We start from the raw sequence: 15,332 nt of genomic DNA, 5'->3' as shown, positions 1-15,332 counted from the left end.
CTTCAGATTTTCCTGCATAAAGTAAAAACCCCCAGGGGGAATAAGTCGGTGGTGCTTATTTAAACAGACCACAACTTGAAGAAAATACTTCCATTTATTTTTTTTAATATCCCTTGCCACCCACCGGTAGCATTTCCAGCATTGTTTGGGAACATGGATAAGTGATTTTTATAAGCTGTTGTTTTTCTCTGTCGGCTCTTGGAGCCTCGAGCCTTTGATGTGGGGTGCAGTGGATTCCTCTGCCTGCTTTGGTGAACTGTCTAAAAAACTGCTGTGCCTCTCTCCCTGCCTTCTCTCTTTTTCAGATGTGCCCTACTTTGGATATTCCTGCATTGAATGTCTGAGGAGCTCCAGCCGATCCTGAGCCATGTCGCAGATGTTGCACATAGAGATTCCCAACTTTGGGAACACGGTCCTGGGCTGCCTGAACGAGCAGCGGCTGCTGGGGCTGTACTGTGATGTCTCCATCGTGGTGAAGGGCCAAGCCTTCAAGGCTCACCGGGCAGTCCTGGCCGCCAGCAGCCTCTACTTCCGAGACTTGTTCAGCGGGAACAGCAAAAATGCCTTTGAGCTGCCGGGTACCGTCCCCCCTGCCTGCTTCCAGCAGATCCTCTCCTTCTGCTACACCGGGAAGCTGACCATGGCGGCGAGCGAGCAGCTGGTGGTGATGTACACGGCCGGCTTCCTGCAGATCCAGCACATCGTGGAGAAAGGGACGGACTTGATGTTCAAGGTCAGCTCTCCTCACTGTGACTCTCAGACCACCATGATCGAAGACCCCAGCTCGGAGCCGCAGAGTCCCTGCAACCAGCTGCAGTCGGCCTCAGCGCCCTACGTCATGTCCCCCTCCATGCCCATCCCGCTCCTCACCCGTGTCAAGCATGAGAACCTGGAGCTCCAGGCTGCAGCCCTGCCCGGCCTGCCCGGCAAGCGGCCCCTGGAGCCCGGCGCCCGGGAGGGCACAGGCGCTGCAGGCCCCAACGCTGGGCCCCTGAAGCTCTCCCGTGTCTCCTACTACGGGATGCCCAACCTGGCCACCCTCATCCCCAATGTCCAGCAGGTCCAGTACTCGCAGGGGGAGCGGACGAGCCCCGGCGCCAGCAGCATTCCCACCACCGACAGCCCCACCTCCTACCACAACGAGGAGGATGAGGAGGATGATGAGGCATACGACACCATGGTGGAGGAGCAGTATGGGCAGATGTACATCAAGTCTTCCGGAGGCTACTCTGGTAATGCATGGTCTCTCTCCGTGGGTTTCTGTTCTCCTTCAGTGCTTGCTTCATTTTTCCCAGCCAGCACTGGTAGTTTTGGGCTTGTTCGTCAGTTTTGTTTTTGGGGGGCTTCGTTGGCTCATTTGCACAGCGCGGTGCATGTGATGGGCTCGGTGCTGGTGTGGCATGGACAGGTCTTCCCATGCCAGCAGTCCTGGGCTGTGTCCCCAGCTGAGAAGCTTTTTAGATACCTCCTCCACCACCATCAGTTTAGTCCTTTGCTTTTTGGCTGAGGCTTCCAACAAGCAGCCTGGTGGCTGCATGAGCCATGTGGTGGGGACACCTGTCCCGTGGTGATGGCTGAGCTCACCTGCCCTGCGTCATCCAAGAGGGATGGTCAGTGTGGGAAGAGAAGCATCAGCTCTTGCCAGTCAGTAGTGGTTAGATTGTTGGTCTGAGAGTTGGTCTTCAGCGAGGTGCAAGGCACAGACCCTCTGTCCTGGCTTTTTACAAGAACATTTTTAAAGTGATGGACATAGAGGCCCCTTCCCTCCTGCTTCCCATACAGGAGAGGGCTTCCTGGGGCGTGCATTCCTTGCCCCAGCCACCTTGCAGGGTCAGGCTCTGCTGAGGAGCAGGGGCAGGTGGAGGGTACAGAGCTCAGGACTGGAGGGGGAGATGCCTGGCTGGGTGCCCAGTGTGCCCATATCCCACGTGGGTACTTGCAGCACCCAGGCAAGTGGAGCTCCCAGCACCTGGTGTAGATGCTCACCTCGGTGCCGTGTCTACCCGTGGGAGCTGCAGGTGGTGGTGGTGGCAGCTTTGATCCGTGGATGCTCCCCGGGGAGGAACTTCTTCCCTCTGGCTCAGTCACAAGGAGCATCCTCTCGCCTGGAGCCGCTTTCCCCACCGCCGCTCTGCGCTGAAATTGCTGGGCTGATTCTGCCAATATTTAACACTCAATTGTTGAAGATCTGGCACGTTTTCCTCAAAGCTGTTTGATTTTATTCTTAGGCAAGGGAGAGATGTGACAAATAAGATGATTTCTGTTACCTAAAGCCAGGCTGTCCCTAGTACTGAGAACAGGCTCCTCACCACAGGCTGTCCCATCCCAAAGAGCAGGAGCCCAGCATCCCTGTGGCATGTCCCCCTGCCAGGGAGCAAGCAGATAAGGAATATTTTTAATATTTTTCCATGTGTTTTTGCCCAGCCTTGTGCAAGAGGGGAAAGCATCCTGGTAGCAATGTTGCTATTTTAATGTCAGAAATATTTGCTGAGAGAAGTGGACAAGCAGCTGTAGAAAACGAGCCATGGAGCCTGTCTGCTCTCTCTGCCCTGCTGCAGGTCCCAGCAGTTGATACTGAGCAGACTGGGATGTGTGGGACCAGGGGCTGGGGACAAGGCTGGGATCTCCTCCACAACCAGCGAGGTCAGGATCTCCTCCCCGAGCTGGAGCAGGGCCCTGTGCCCTGGTTAGAGTCAGCCCCAGCAGAATTTGGGCTGTTTGCTGTTTTCCTGCACATGGGTTTAGTTTGTATTTGGCTTTGCTCTCCCCTGCTGCAGAGCAGGGGTGGGTGGTGGGGCTTTGCCTCCAGCACCCGCCGTGCAGTTATTCCTCAGCACAGTAGGATTATACCCCTGGACACAGCGTTTCCCTTCCCTGCCACGGGGCCAGTTCATGCAGGAACAGAACAAAAGGAATTCAGCAGGCGGGGGCAGGACCAGCCCAGGCCAGTGCAGCAGCAGCAGCAGCTCTTGGGCTCTAATTCTTGCAGGGCAGGAGTCATCCCAGTTGGAAAAGTGAAAATATGGGGAGCTTTTTTGGGTGTTGCTGGAGATGCTGCAGCCATCCAGCCCGTGTGCTGGAGCCAGGCATTCTGCAGCAGAGTTTTCCTGCTTGGGTTCTGTAGGGGGAAGACTTGAACCGTGGTAATGCCAAGGCAGGGGCTGTGCAGGGAGGAGCAGGTCAGAGCGCGGGGCTCTCCGGCCCTGCTGTCAGGCTCCAATATGCCACGTTTCTGCTAAAACATCTCTTCTCCACCAGCACTTTTCAGGGAAGTTTCCTGGTTTAAATAAGCCAGGTTATCGTATCAGTCTTCCTGGAAAAGAGGGCACACCAGAAAAAAGAGATAAAAAAAAGAAAACCTAAGCTATTCCATTATGGTTTGGACTTGCACAGCTAACTGGTTTAATTACTCAGGATAAACTGTACCCTCAAAAGGTGCAGAATAATAAAACCATAAGATGGAAGAGAGAAGCCAGCTAATCCTGCTGCTGGCATGTAGATCCTGACAGCCTTACAAAGGCCTGGGGGAGGGGGGAGCCCTTTAAAATAGTGATTGCCAAGGTTTCCAAGAGCCTCGTTTGTAAAAACAAAAACGAAGCCAAAGAAGAGCACAGCAGATGAAGCCCTGAATTTCAGAGAGGGTCTTTTTTCCCCTCCTTTTTCTCCACTTTTTCTTTCTCCAGCTGAAGTGTTGGCCAAGCTGATGAGTGTGTGGTGGGACACTAGTGGCTGATGCTCTCAGCCAAGGGTTTGGTGGTGATAGAGCAAGAAGAAGGTCTTGCTGAGGGGTGTGCCTCCTGCAGTGGTGGCACCAATGTGATGGAGCAGGACAAGTGTGGAACCTGCTAAAGGAGCAGCAGATAAACAAAAGGATGAGCCCAGTCTTAAACACGGGTCAATGGAAGGGTGAGGTTTAGGTGTTGGTATTCAATGTGGCAGCTTGCAGAGGGATGTCAGAGCAGGTGCATCAGCTCCCACCAGCCTCTGGCCACGTTTGGTGGCTGCGATGTCACCACTGCTGTCCCCACACCCACCTGCTGCTGCGGCAGGCTGGAAGCATCACGATAAAATGTCTCCTTATTCTGTAACTAGGTCTGGTTGTGGTGAACATGTGGGCCTTGAGGACAGGATTGAGGCTTAATGAGGTTTCTAGCATCTGATCTGAGGAATGCACAACTCCAGAAAACATTAAACAAAAGCAAAGTATTTTTATCCTGGTTAATTACAGCGTCGCGGGCCTGATCTGAAGTGGTTAGCAGGACTTGCTGATGCTCTGTGCTTTTCTGCACCAAACCACGTTCTTGTCAGTCAGCTTGCTGCTTAGCAGATGCAGTTAATTTAATTTTGACAAGCACAAGTGAAGTTGCACGAGGTCCGTCCTCCCTCCCCTGCTCCTGCTGCGCCGCTTTGCAGGGGAGAGGGAAGATCTTTATGCAGGAAGTGGCTGGAATGTGGACGCCGGGGTTGGAAGTTATGAAATCCCAAACTGACAAGAGCACACTTCATTAAAAATTCATCTGAAATAGCCGTTATAGAATAGTTGTGGTAATTAGCTGAGAGAATAGTTTTCTCTCCTGGCCTCTGATTCCTGACAGGGAGGAAGGGGGACAAGGAACAGCCCAGAATCCATAAGGAGCAGCTCAGGCACAGCCTGGGCACCATCCCCGACCCTGCCCGGGCAGGACACATTGCAGTCCTGGGAATCATGGCTCACCGTGCTGGATCAGTGCAGCCAGGATAAAGGAACTGGGTCTGCCTGTGGGAATGCCAGGGTGATGCTGGAGGAGCAGGGCCCAGCTGGGATAAAGCAGCCGGTTCTACCTGCAGAAATGACAATGTGATGCTGGAGGAGCAGGGCCCTGGGGTGGCCAGGCTGGCAGCGTGCAGGGGGATGCTGGGGAGCAAGGACTGGTGGGTTTGTAGGACATGGTGAGATGAGGATGGTGTGTATTTAGTAGAGCCCTGTTCCTTGGGCTTGTCCTTGAGTGTTGCAAGCAGCCCCACTGCTGGGTGTGCTGAGGGGAGCTGGGCAGTGCTGGCATCACCCATCCTGGCATGGGGATCTGCCTTTCCCCACCACTGTTCCCCTCAGAGTGGTGCCAGGGGAAGGCAGAGCCCCACGCCAGGGGCACAAAGCCTCTGGCCTTTTTTGGCCTTAATCTTCCAGTCCTGGTTTCCTCACCGTAAAACACAGATGTTTAATTTTAGGCTGGCAGATGTTTCACTCCTGGCTGAGATCTGAAGCGAAGGCAAGATAGGGGTATTTATAAACCAGGAATACTTTTTCCTGTGCTAATTCCAGATTACCTCCCTGTGTAAATAGGTCACAAATCAAATCTCTGCATTCCAGAGCCTTGTTATAAATGTACTATTTGTACAATGTAAACTGTCCTGTCTGGGACTAGATCCTCTGCCCGGCGGTGCGTGCGTGTGTCCCCTGTGGGGCAGGTTTACATGAGCAGGGAGGTGGTGGGGATGCTATTTTTGGGGTAGTCCCACTGCCAATGGAAAATGGGCTAACGGGATAAAAATGTCTGTGAAATGTTGCTGTTTGCAAAGGAACTTCTCACCCTGTCGAGAACAGAGGAGAATCATCCACGTAACTGCATGCACAGTGGCTGCTGGTGGGCAGGTGGAGATGGTTTTTCAGTTGTTGGGGTGGATCAGGACTCCTGACCTGTGATTTAATCTTGGGGCTCTGTAAACATTAATGTTTGGGTGAGCATCCATCACTTGGATCTTTCTGTGTCTCAGAATCCCATTCCTAAACCAGAAATAGTTGTTTCTTATGGGAGTATGTTGGTGTTTATATCCAGTAAATGGTCAAGAGGAGAACCTGGACTGGTGGGAACTGGGGGTTCATGAATGATTTTGAAGCCCTGGTGTTTTGGATTGCCAGGAGCTAAGGAAAGAAGTGAATGCTTCTTGGGTATGTGAACAGCAATCCCCAGCACTGCCAGGCCCAAGGCAGCTTGTTGCCCATCACCTGTGAGGGTCAACCTGTGTGAGCTCAAGCATTTCTGGTCCCAGGCCCCTCAGGCAGGATGTGCAACCACCCTGGCATCAGCAGAAAGGTAATGAACCTCTGAGCCAGAAGGTACATTTTAGGGCCAAAGAGTACACATGTCCCAAGCATCACCAAAGCCTGGATTCATGGCACACCAGTAATTGCCATGATTCCAGCTTTCCTCTGGGCATGATCTGGTGAGTTGGTTTGAAGTTGTCCCTTCAGCCAGAAAACCCAGGTCATTTCCCATTCTGGACCACTTGCTGCCAGCTTGCAGCAGCCGTGGCATTTTAGCTGGAAGCACAGATCTGAGCAAATGAAACAGAGCAGTGTCTGGCTGGCAAGTCTCATCACTTCCTCCGTAATGATTTCCTGCCCCTCTCTGCAGGCTGGTAGGCTCCTTTCTTGGTCGAGAACAAAACTGCCTCAAACAATCCTTCACATTGTTTGCTCTTTCATTCAAAGGGAAGGAGCCACTGCCCGCCCAAGATACAAATTAATTAGAAGCAAATACTCTCCTGTTCTCCCGAGCATAAAGGCCCAACAGACTGGCTTTCTTTGCAAACATGGGACCTGAGTGTCTCTTGTGTCCCCTGTCTTTACATAACTGATTGCTATCTGCTGCATTCAGGTGGCCCTGAAAGGCCTAAATCGTCCCTCCCCTTTGTGTAGTATCCTTGAAAAACTGATTCATACCCATGTTTAATAAGAGGTTTATAGACAGTGAGCCAGTGGGGCAGATGTAACTGCAACAGAGTGGTGGATTGAGTTACTTTTGGTCTTTTTAGCCTGCATTTTAGGTTGGTTTATGAAGTATTTGGTTTCACGGGAAGAAACATAAACTGCTCGATGGCTCCATGTGTAGGAAGTGAAATATCTTCAAAAGCAAAGACTTTTTTCAAGGCAGGATTGTCACCAGCCAGTGTGGCAGCTTTGTCTTCCTGAAAAGCTGCTTTTTCTTTCAGGAAACAGATTTTACACCAAATCCTTGGAAATTTCTCCAGGAAGGTGACATGAACACAGTGCTTGTGCTGATCTTCCTCTTGTCTGCTTCATTAGTGGTGCCTTAGAATCTCATTGGTCCAAAAGTTGTTTTTGATTGAGTTTTTGCTTATGGGCAGTGATGGAGGAAGTAGAGTTGTCCTTGTCTGCTGTAGCTGTTCACCACTTGGGTGCTGTAGATGTTTCATTTCTTCAGTGACTGCAGTCTTGACCCAGCAGGAGGACATGGCTGGTGGGCATTCAGAGCTGAGTTCACTTCCCATTGCTGCAGTATTGGGTCACAAGCTGCAGGGACCTTCCCCTGCATTGAACTCTGTCTCATTTAGGGTATTGATTACAACGGCTTCCCTGGAGACCTGCAGCCTTTAGGCCACTTAAAAAATAGCTGGAGGCCTCTAAGAAACTCCCTGAGATCCATGCCAGTCTGCCCAGCTTCCCTTCAGCAGCTTGACATCTGCTGGTTTGCAGGAGGTGATGGACATCATGACCTGAGTCTGTAGTTAGAGGTAAAAATTAAACATGAAAAATGCAGATGGATGCAGCCTGGCTGGAGCATTGAGCTGGTGAGGTGGTGTCCTCCCTACCTGCTGCTTCCTCTCCCCTGCAGATTGGCATTTATTTTGCAGAGGTCCTCGTGCTGCAGCCTGCCTTGCTGAGCATGCCTGCTGGAGCCAGAGGCCTGTGAAGGACAGCAGAGCTCCTGGGTGTTGGCTCCCCCGTACCTGCTGCCCGTCTGCTTTTGGTTTGTTTAAGCTGGAAACAAATACTGTTATTTAATGGGATGTACCCTGCTCATCACTGGTTGAAAGCATTTTAAGTAGAGCAGGTCTTTGAGATGCTCCCTCTGCACAGGCAGAAGATGTCTGCCCTCTTCAAGGGGAGGGTGCCTGGATGCTTGGGTGTGCTATAAAACAGGGAAATATTGAGAGTTGTTGAAAATCCTGTGTCTCCTTGGGGCAGCACCACAAAGCCCTGCCACTCTGCATAGACAACCGGGCCGGGATGGCAAGAGGAGTCAGTTTAAAGCCATCAGGTGAATCGTTCTGCTGCTCTTTGGTCCTTCACCACTGAAGGCCACGCTGCTCTGCCCTGATGTGACTCCAAGAGCAGGGGGTGTCCTCTGGGTATCCCAACTCTTTTGGGAGCAGTGAGGTGAGGGTGGGGACGTTCCATCCCGCAGCAGGATGCATGTCCTAGTTAGAACAGTGCTCCCTTTGTACAGCCCTGTGGTTACTGCAGCAACAAGTCTGCAAAACTTGTTATTTTATCTAGAGAGAGGAAAAGTGGCCCCCAGAATGCCAAAATAATGGCAGGAAAAGACACCTCTGGAGCAGGAGGCATTTGGAGTTCAGGAACTCTGAACTGTCGGGGTGGGTTTTTTTCTTCTCTCTGTATCCACAGCTACTGAAGAGTGGAGCTGGGGTTGGTTCTGTGTGTGGCACTTGCCACCTTATCAAACATTTTTGGGGGAGAGGTGGATCAGTGTAGAGCTGGGCTGCCATTCAGGATTTTTCCCTGCTCCCACCACGTCCCAGCGCAGCTGGAGCTGATGTACACTGTGTCAGCTCTCTTTTGCTGCCAGAAATTGTCATTTTAAGCAAGCCTGTGGGCTCACCCTGTAAATGTGCTTTAGAAAGCAAATCCATTCTATGCCCACGAGCCCCAGGCTTGGGCAGTGCTGGGGGTTCTGCTCAGCATGTCTGGATTTTGGATATAAATGGTTGGTGATGGGCAGTGGTGGGCTCTGGGGTGGGATGCTGGGACAGGTCACAGCTGAGTCCTGGCCAAGCCCAGTCCTGTGGTTTTGAAGCCATGGTTTAACAACATTTTTTAGTTTGTTGGCTCAGATCTCTCTTGTTATGGAGAGGAAACGTTTGCCTGCAAAGGCAGAGTAGGAGAAGGCACTTTGGGAGGTGAGTTGGAGCTCAGAGGAGGTGGCTGGTGGTGCCATCCTCAGGGGAGGCTCTGGTGACTTTTGTTGGTGCAGGGGAGATCTGCAGAGTCTTACTTCTAACTTGCACAGGTAAAAAACATCAAGAGAAATAGCTGTGGTACTGATGCAGGTATTTATCCACTTGGGAAATTTATTGCCTGTTTTAGAGCCCCCTGGTGAAGTAACCTGCTGTTCTTCTGGGTGTGTCTGGGGGAAGCCAGCTCCATATCCTGCACCCCCAGCACAGTGCCAGCTGTGCAGAGTTGCCCATTTTCATAAATTATTAACTTAGGAAAAGTTAAAGGATAATTAGATTCCAAGAATCCCTGTTGCAGGACCCAGACACACATATGAGGTGGCTGCAGTCGATGATGGGGGAGACAGGGAGACCTTTCCTTGCTGTCAGGTGACGTCTGCCCCGCGGCCGATAGCCCTGGCGAGTGGCTGTGCGGCTGGAGGGGGGAATATTTCCAAGAGCTACCTGAAAAAGTAAAAAATTGACCTTCTGTTAATGTTCTGCCTGCATAATAAGCTGTTTTGATGGTTTTCCCTTTTAATTTTAAGTTGCTCAAGAGAAGCCAGAGCAGATCCCCCTGGAGAACCGCTCCTGTGTCCTCATACGACGGGATCTCGTTGCTCTCCCAGCCAGTCTTATCAGTCAGATCGGGTACCGCTGCCACCCAAAGCTCTACTCAGAGGGAGATCCTGGAGAAAAACTTGAGCTTGTTGCAGGTAACGTGGAGATCACTTTGCTTTGCTTGGTAATGCCCGGAGATCACTCATCTTTTCCTTCTGGAAATGTATGTTTCATCTTGCTTGCACCCTTGCTGGAGTCGTGCCTCTTGTGTGCCCTTGTGTGCCCTTGCTGTGTCTTTCTGGATTGTTCATCACCAATCATCTGTTAAAAAGTTCCAGGGTTCCTTTAATATGCTGGTAGAAAAATGTGTCCTTAACAGGATTTATACAATTGAATTAATTTAGCATTTTAATTGATTTCTCCAGCTGATGTTCTTCCTGGCTGGTGTGGGCTGCGTCGCCATTGTACTTTGATTTAGATGCACAGACCTAAAAAAAAACCAAACAAACCAAAAACCCCCATCGTGTGATGAGATTTACAAAGCAATGAAGATAAAATTTGTGTCAACAAGAAAGCTTTGAAAAAACCTGTGCAAGTTTTTTAAATATTGGGGTGTTAGCAAATTGAGGTGCTGTGGAGTGAAGGAGAAGGAACTGGGTTTGGTCCTTTCATTGCTCTCTATTTTCAGGTTTTTTTATCAGGAGCTTTTTTTCAGGTAGTTATCAGGAGAATTCACTAAGGATTTATGGCCAGCTTGAGGAGGAAGATGATTCTGATTGGCTTTTGATGGACAAAACTTGGAACTGCAATGGCTATGCCAGCCACCAGCCCAGGGACCCCAGAAAATGGGTGTTCAGTTGGGGTGTCCAGATTCCAATTTAAAGAATTATATTCAGTTTTTATAGGTTATCCCCAGCTTCACTTTACTGCCATGGTCCTCTCAGCTTGTCGGGAAGCTTTTCCCCTTGGCTGTAACAATGTTGAGGTGAAGGGGTCTTGGCAGGACAGCCCATACCCAGCGCCCGGGCAGGGGGGGTTTATTATCACCTCCAAAGCCCTTTGTACAGAAGGGATGTGTGGCAGGGTGGTCAGGCCAGATCACTTGGCCTTTTTGGTCCTTTGTCTCTTGGTGAGCAGTGTGGTTTTATTTTCAGCCTATCAAAGGAATCTGGGTTTCAGAGGGTGCCCAGGGAGGTTTCCATCTGATGGAGAACAGACTGTGATGGGAGGCAGCAGCAGGGCGTGCACGCAGCTACAACCACAAGTATTTATTTTGTATCTGGAATATTCATTTTGTGCCCATTTACATTTTATGTGAGACTTCTTAAAACCATCAAGTGGTGCAGGTTATTTTCACAGTCAGAGCTGCAAACTGGCTGGCGGCAGCTCTGCTTGATTTACATTTTTCAATCTGGAAAAAAAGGAGATTAATATCTCTAACTAATAGTGGCTGCCATTATTTGTTATTTATTAAAGCAGAGTTACTCTCAGTAGTGTCTGGTGTTGCCTCTGACTTACCTCCCAAAACACTGCTGCTGAAGGAGGGCTCTGCAGCTCATCACTGTCCCAGACCTGAGGAGGGGTCTTGACCCCAGAGCAGGCAGGAGGATCCTGCAGTGAAAGTTCTCCTCATCTCTCCAGTCTGGGTGTTCTCCTTTTTGCCTCTGGTTTTTCATGCCATGATTGATTCTGCAAACTTCAGTTTCAACAAACCCCACAGGCACTGTCATACATCTGAGGGCAGATGCTGTGCCAGGAGCAGGATGGCTCCAGGCTGCAGGAGGTGGGATGGCTCCAGGCTGCAGGAGATGGGATGGCTCCAGGCTGCGCAGATGCTGTGCCAGGAGCAGGATGGCTCCAGGCTGCAGGAGGTGGGATGGCTCCAGGCTGCAGGAGGGGTGGCCTGGGCTGCTCTGCAGCTCTGTCCTCCTCCGGAAGGGCAGACACTGCCATCTGAAGACTTTCCTGGAAATCCAGGAAGTAATTTTATTTCTCCCATAGGTGTTTTTATATCTTGATAACAGAGCATGTTCTGGATCCAGATATGACCCATTATTTTATCTTAATTAAAAGCCAATACCAGAATCCTCTCGTACAACAGTCACTTGAGAACTGGGCTGACCTGCCCTGCCAGGATGGGAGCAGTTGGTTCTGCTGACCTGTGTGCACAGTCCAGGTGTGGGACAGGAAACCTTTTCCTTCCATCCCTAAAGATTGAGTGTTTCAGTCAGCAGCTCCAGTACATTAAAAGGAAAATTCCCTGCTCCCCAGAAGAATGAAGAAGTGATGGGCTGGGGCTTTTGGGAACAGATCTGTAGTGTAACCCAGTACCTGTCCTGTCCTAGACAGGGCTTTTCCTTTCTAGTTATGTGTTCTACAGTCTTCACTTGAAAAAAGGCCAAATGGTTTGAGGTTTTCTTCCTTCAGAAAGAATAAATAATCTGATCTGTTCATATGAAGTCACAGAATAAAGCCTGGCCCTGTGGGTCTTTGCAAGGGGGGGGAGGGAAGTCTTTTCATTTGATTTTCATAGACTTCCTTTCTGTACAGATAAAATTAGGAATTATTATTACCTGGGGCTTGCCAAGACCCCAAGGGACTGTGATAACAATCCCTGCTGGGCTTCTACAAAACTCCTGCCCTCCTTGCTGGGCTTCTGCAGCAGCACGTGAAGAACAGTCTCCCGGTGTCAGCACCGACCGGCACAGGGGGAGCAGTTGTTGGTGCTGCCAGTGAGATGAGGGTTTAATTCTGAATTAATCTAATTCTCCCTCTCAACCCTTCCAGGCTCAGGTGTTTACATCACCCGGGGGCAGCTGATGAATTGCCACTTATGTGCCGGTGTCAAACACAAGGTCCTTCTGAGACGTCTCCTGGCCACCTTCTTTGATCGGTATGTGCTCTCTGTGCTCTCCCGAGGGACACAGTGTCTTTGTGGGGCTCTAACCAGGCTCACAGACAAGTGCTGTGAGCTCTTCATCCCCTGCACACGCTGCTCTGCCTCCCCTGCTTTGTCTCAATGATACTCGTCCCTTGAGTGCCAGGTTTTCCAGTTCCTTGCCTTCCCCTTGTGTGATGTGGTGGTCCCTGCGCAAGGAGCTGCGGGGGAGGCCGTGGCTCTCCCCTGGGTCCCCCTGGTAAGGCTCTTCCTCTGCCTTTCTTGTAGGAACACACTTGCCAACAGCTGCGGAACTGGAATCCGGTCCTCCACGAGTGATCCCAGCAGGAAGCCCCTGGACAGCAGGGTTCTTAATGCAGTCAAATGTAAGGAGAGAGCTTTGCTGCTGCTGTGCTGGGACAGCGTGACGAGGGCACAGCTGAAACCCAAGCAGGGAAGGTCATCCCTGCTGCATAACATGGGAACTCTGTGTGGTGAAATGAGGTTGTAGGAAAACTAATTTATTTTTATTTTGCATCATTTTTTGGGAGGCTGAAGGGAAGATTATTTTTTTTTTATTGTTTGGCAGGATCTTAATATAAAACATTATTGCAACTAGGCTGATTTGCTAGATTTTAAAGCACTAGGTTTGTAGTTTATTCTTTTATTGGTAGGTGCTCTAAGAAGGAAATTTAAAAAGTTGGCTTTGGCAACATTCAGAACTTGATACCACTGAAAGAGGCCATCTCCATGTGTGTTTTTTGGATTCATCCAAGGGCAGGGCTTGGCCAAATCCCTGGTTTCCAGGAGTAGAGACTGTCTGTGGGCTTTGTGGTGTTGGTCTGCACAGTGAATGTGTGCAGGGAACCCACCGGCTGCTGCAGCCCTGGGAGTGTGGTGGGATCTCTCACCCTTTCTGGCAGCCTTTCTATGAGGCTCTCAGTCAATTTTTTGGCTCTGGCTGTCACCCTTGCACACAAGAATTTTACTATGGGACAAAAGGTGCTGCTGGGGAGTGAGGACTTAGGGGGGTAGGAGACCCTGATGGGCTGATGCAGCGAAGCCCATGTGCCCTGGGCTTGGTCTGCAGTGGAAAGCAGAATGTCCTCTCAGCCTCACTGGGTAGTAAATCTTTATGTGAATGTTATTGTGCTGGAAAATGAAAATCTAAGCAATTTTTTTTTTATTTTTTATTTTTAAGATTTAGAAGGTTAATCTTTCCTCTCCCTATTTGTCGTGGTGCTGCTGAACACAGCCACCCTCTGAGGTCTGTAGCCCGTGGAGGAAAGGGATAAGGTGGCAGATGTTCAGCACATAAAGGCAGAATCATCCAAGTGTGCTGTTGGTGCTTGCCCATAAGGTGGTGTGTGATGCTCTCCTGAGCCAGCCTCCCTGGCAGCAGCTTCACCCTGCAGAGCTCTGGGCCTGGACCTTCAGCCTCAGTCCTTGCTAAGGCTTGCAGAGGGTTTCAGAGGTTGGAATGGCATCCCTGTCCAGTTCCTTCCTCCAGATGATCCTCAGCTGTGTGTGTGTCTCTGTCTTTGCAGTGTATTGCCAGAATTTTGCCCCGAGCTTTAAGGAGAGCGAGATGAACGTCATAGCAGCCGACATGTGCACCAACGCCCGCCGCGTCCGCAAGCGCTGGCTGCCCAAGATCAAGTCCATGCTGCCCGAGGGGATGGAGATGTACCGCACGGTCATGGGCTCCACCACAAACAGTGTCCCCCTGGATCCTGAATTCCAGCCCAACACTGCTCAGGTCTTTGAGCAGCGAATCTATGCAGAAAGGAGGAGCGATTCGGGAACTATCGTAGCCTTGAGAACTAACACGGTGAACGTGGAGCTGAGCAACGGGTCCAGCCAGTCCTTCGAGCAGGGCGAGGACGCCGAGGGCGCCGGCTCCGTGATCCAGGAGGCAGCTGCCACGGATGCTCTGGCCTCAGATCCCCAAAGCACTCCACAACCTTTTGAACAAGGCTCGGGCTCCTCCAGCCGGCCCGAAACCCCCGCCCGAAGACAGGATGGTACTTACGGAGGGACTTTATAAAGAGAGCAAACGTTTCGTGACCTATAAGGGATCTGTAATACTAAAGCTGCTTGCATGCGTTACTAATACAAAACAAAAAAAAATGTGATCAAGCCACTTACCTACTGAACTGCTACTGTTGCCTGAAAAAAATGTGATTTTTATTCTGCTTGTATTTAAAATTTATGAAGGAAATAATCGCATTCGTTATACTGTAAACAACTAGGTCTGTGGCGACCTACTTTAAAAAAAAAATTGGGCTCCTTTTTTGATATTCCTGAGGTTAGTCTATAAGATTGTAGCTTTTTTCTCTCTCTTTTTTTTTTCCTTTTTCTTTTTCCTTCTTTTTTTTTTTTTTTTTAATTTCAAGAAGGGGAGGAGAAAAGCTAGCCACCCCCCCAACCACCACCCCCATCACCACCCCATCCCATCACTCAGCTCAGAAGTAAAGCCATCGTTAACCTTGTCCTCTAAAGGAAGTTTTACTGTCACTTAACAGGAAAGCAAAGGTGTGTTAGGGTACAGGTGCTGTGACTGGAGATGTTTGTCTTGAGGAGAGGGGCTCTGGCCAAGTGGGACAGGGTGGGGGAAATTGTTAAAGGCTTCTGGTGCCTGAGGGAGCCCCTTGTCAAGGGTGCTGCTGTGGGGCAGGGTGCTGGGGGCAGGGTGCTGTGGCTCCCAGCTGCTGCTGAGGGCTCAGTGCTGTTGTCTTGGGGAGTTTTATCCAGTTCTGCAGGAGTTGAGGCTCGCACGTGTCGGGAGGACTGCGTGGGATGCAGGCACAGGGCCTGTCTGCTGGAGTGGTTGTTGTCAGGTTGTTGTTTCGTTTTTTTTAATTTTCCCAACACAGCTGGGTTTGGGTTTAGATTCCCTCTCCCTCCCAGCGGCTCCTTCTCCTTGGCTTCTCCT

General features: G+C 50.5%; 1 protein-coding gene across 1 annotated transcript; it reads left to right on the top strand.

Moving 5' to 3' along the window:
* The first annotated feature begins 308 nt into the window (after nucleotides 1-308).
* On the top strand, nucleotides 309-14,555 carry NACC2 (NACC family member 2, BEN and BTB (POZ) domain containing). Its single transcript, XM_009998844.1, has 5 exons — nucleotides 309-1,232; nucleotides 9,507-9,674; nucleotides 12,307-12,412; nucleotides 12,686-12,783; nucleotides 13,945-14,555. The coding sequence occupies exons 1-5, from the start codon at nucleotides 368-370 to the stop codon at nucleotides 14,442-14,444; spliced, it is 1,737 nt and encodes a 578-aa protein (XP_009997146.1). The 5' UTR covers nucleotides 309-367; the 3' UTR covers nucleotides 14,445-14,555.
* Nucleotides 14,556-15,332: the final 777 nt, after the last annotated feature.

Source organism: Chaetura pelagica, unplaced genomic scaffold (assembly GCF_000747805.2).
Source record: "Chaetura pelagica isolate M959 unplaced genomic scaffold, ChaPel_1.0 scaffold405, whole genome shotgun sequence".
In the NCBI taxonomy this organism is placed as follows: Eukaryota; Metazoa; Chordata; class Aves; order Apodiformes; family Apodidae; genus Chaetura; species Chaetura pelagica.
This window is presented reverse-complemented; position numbering and strand designations above follow the sequence as displayed.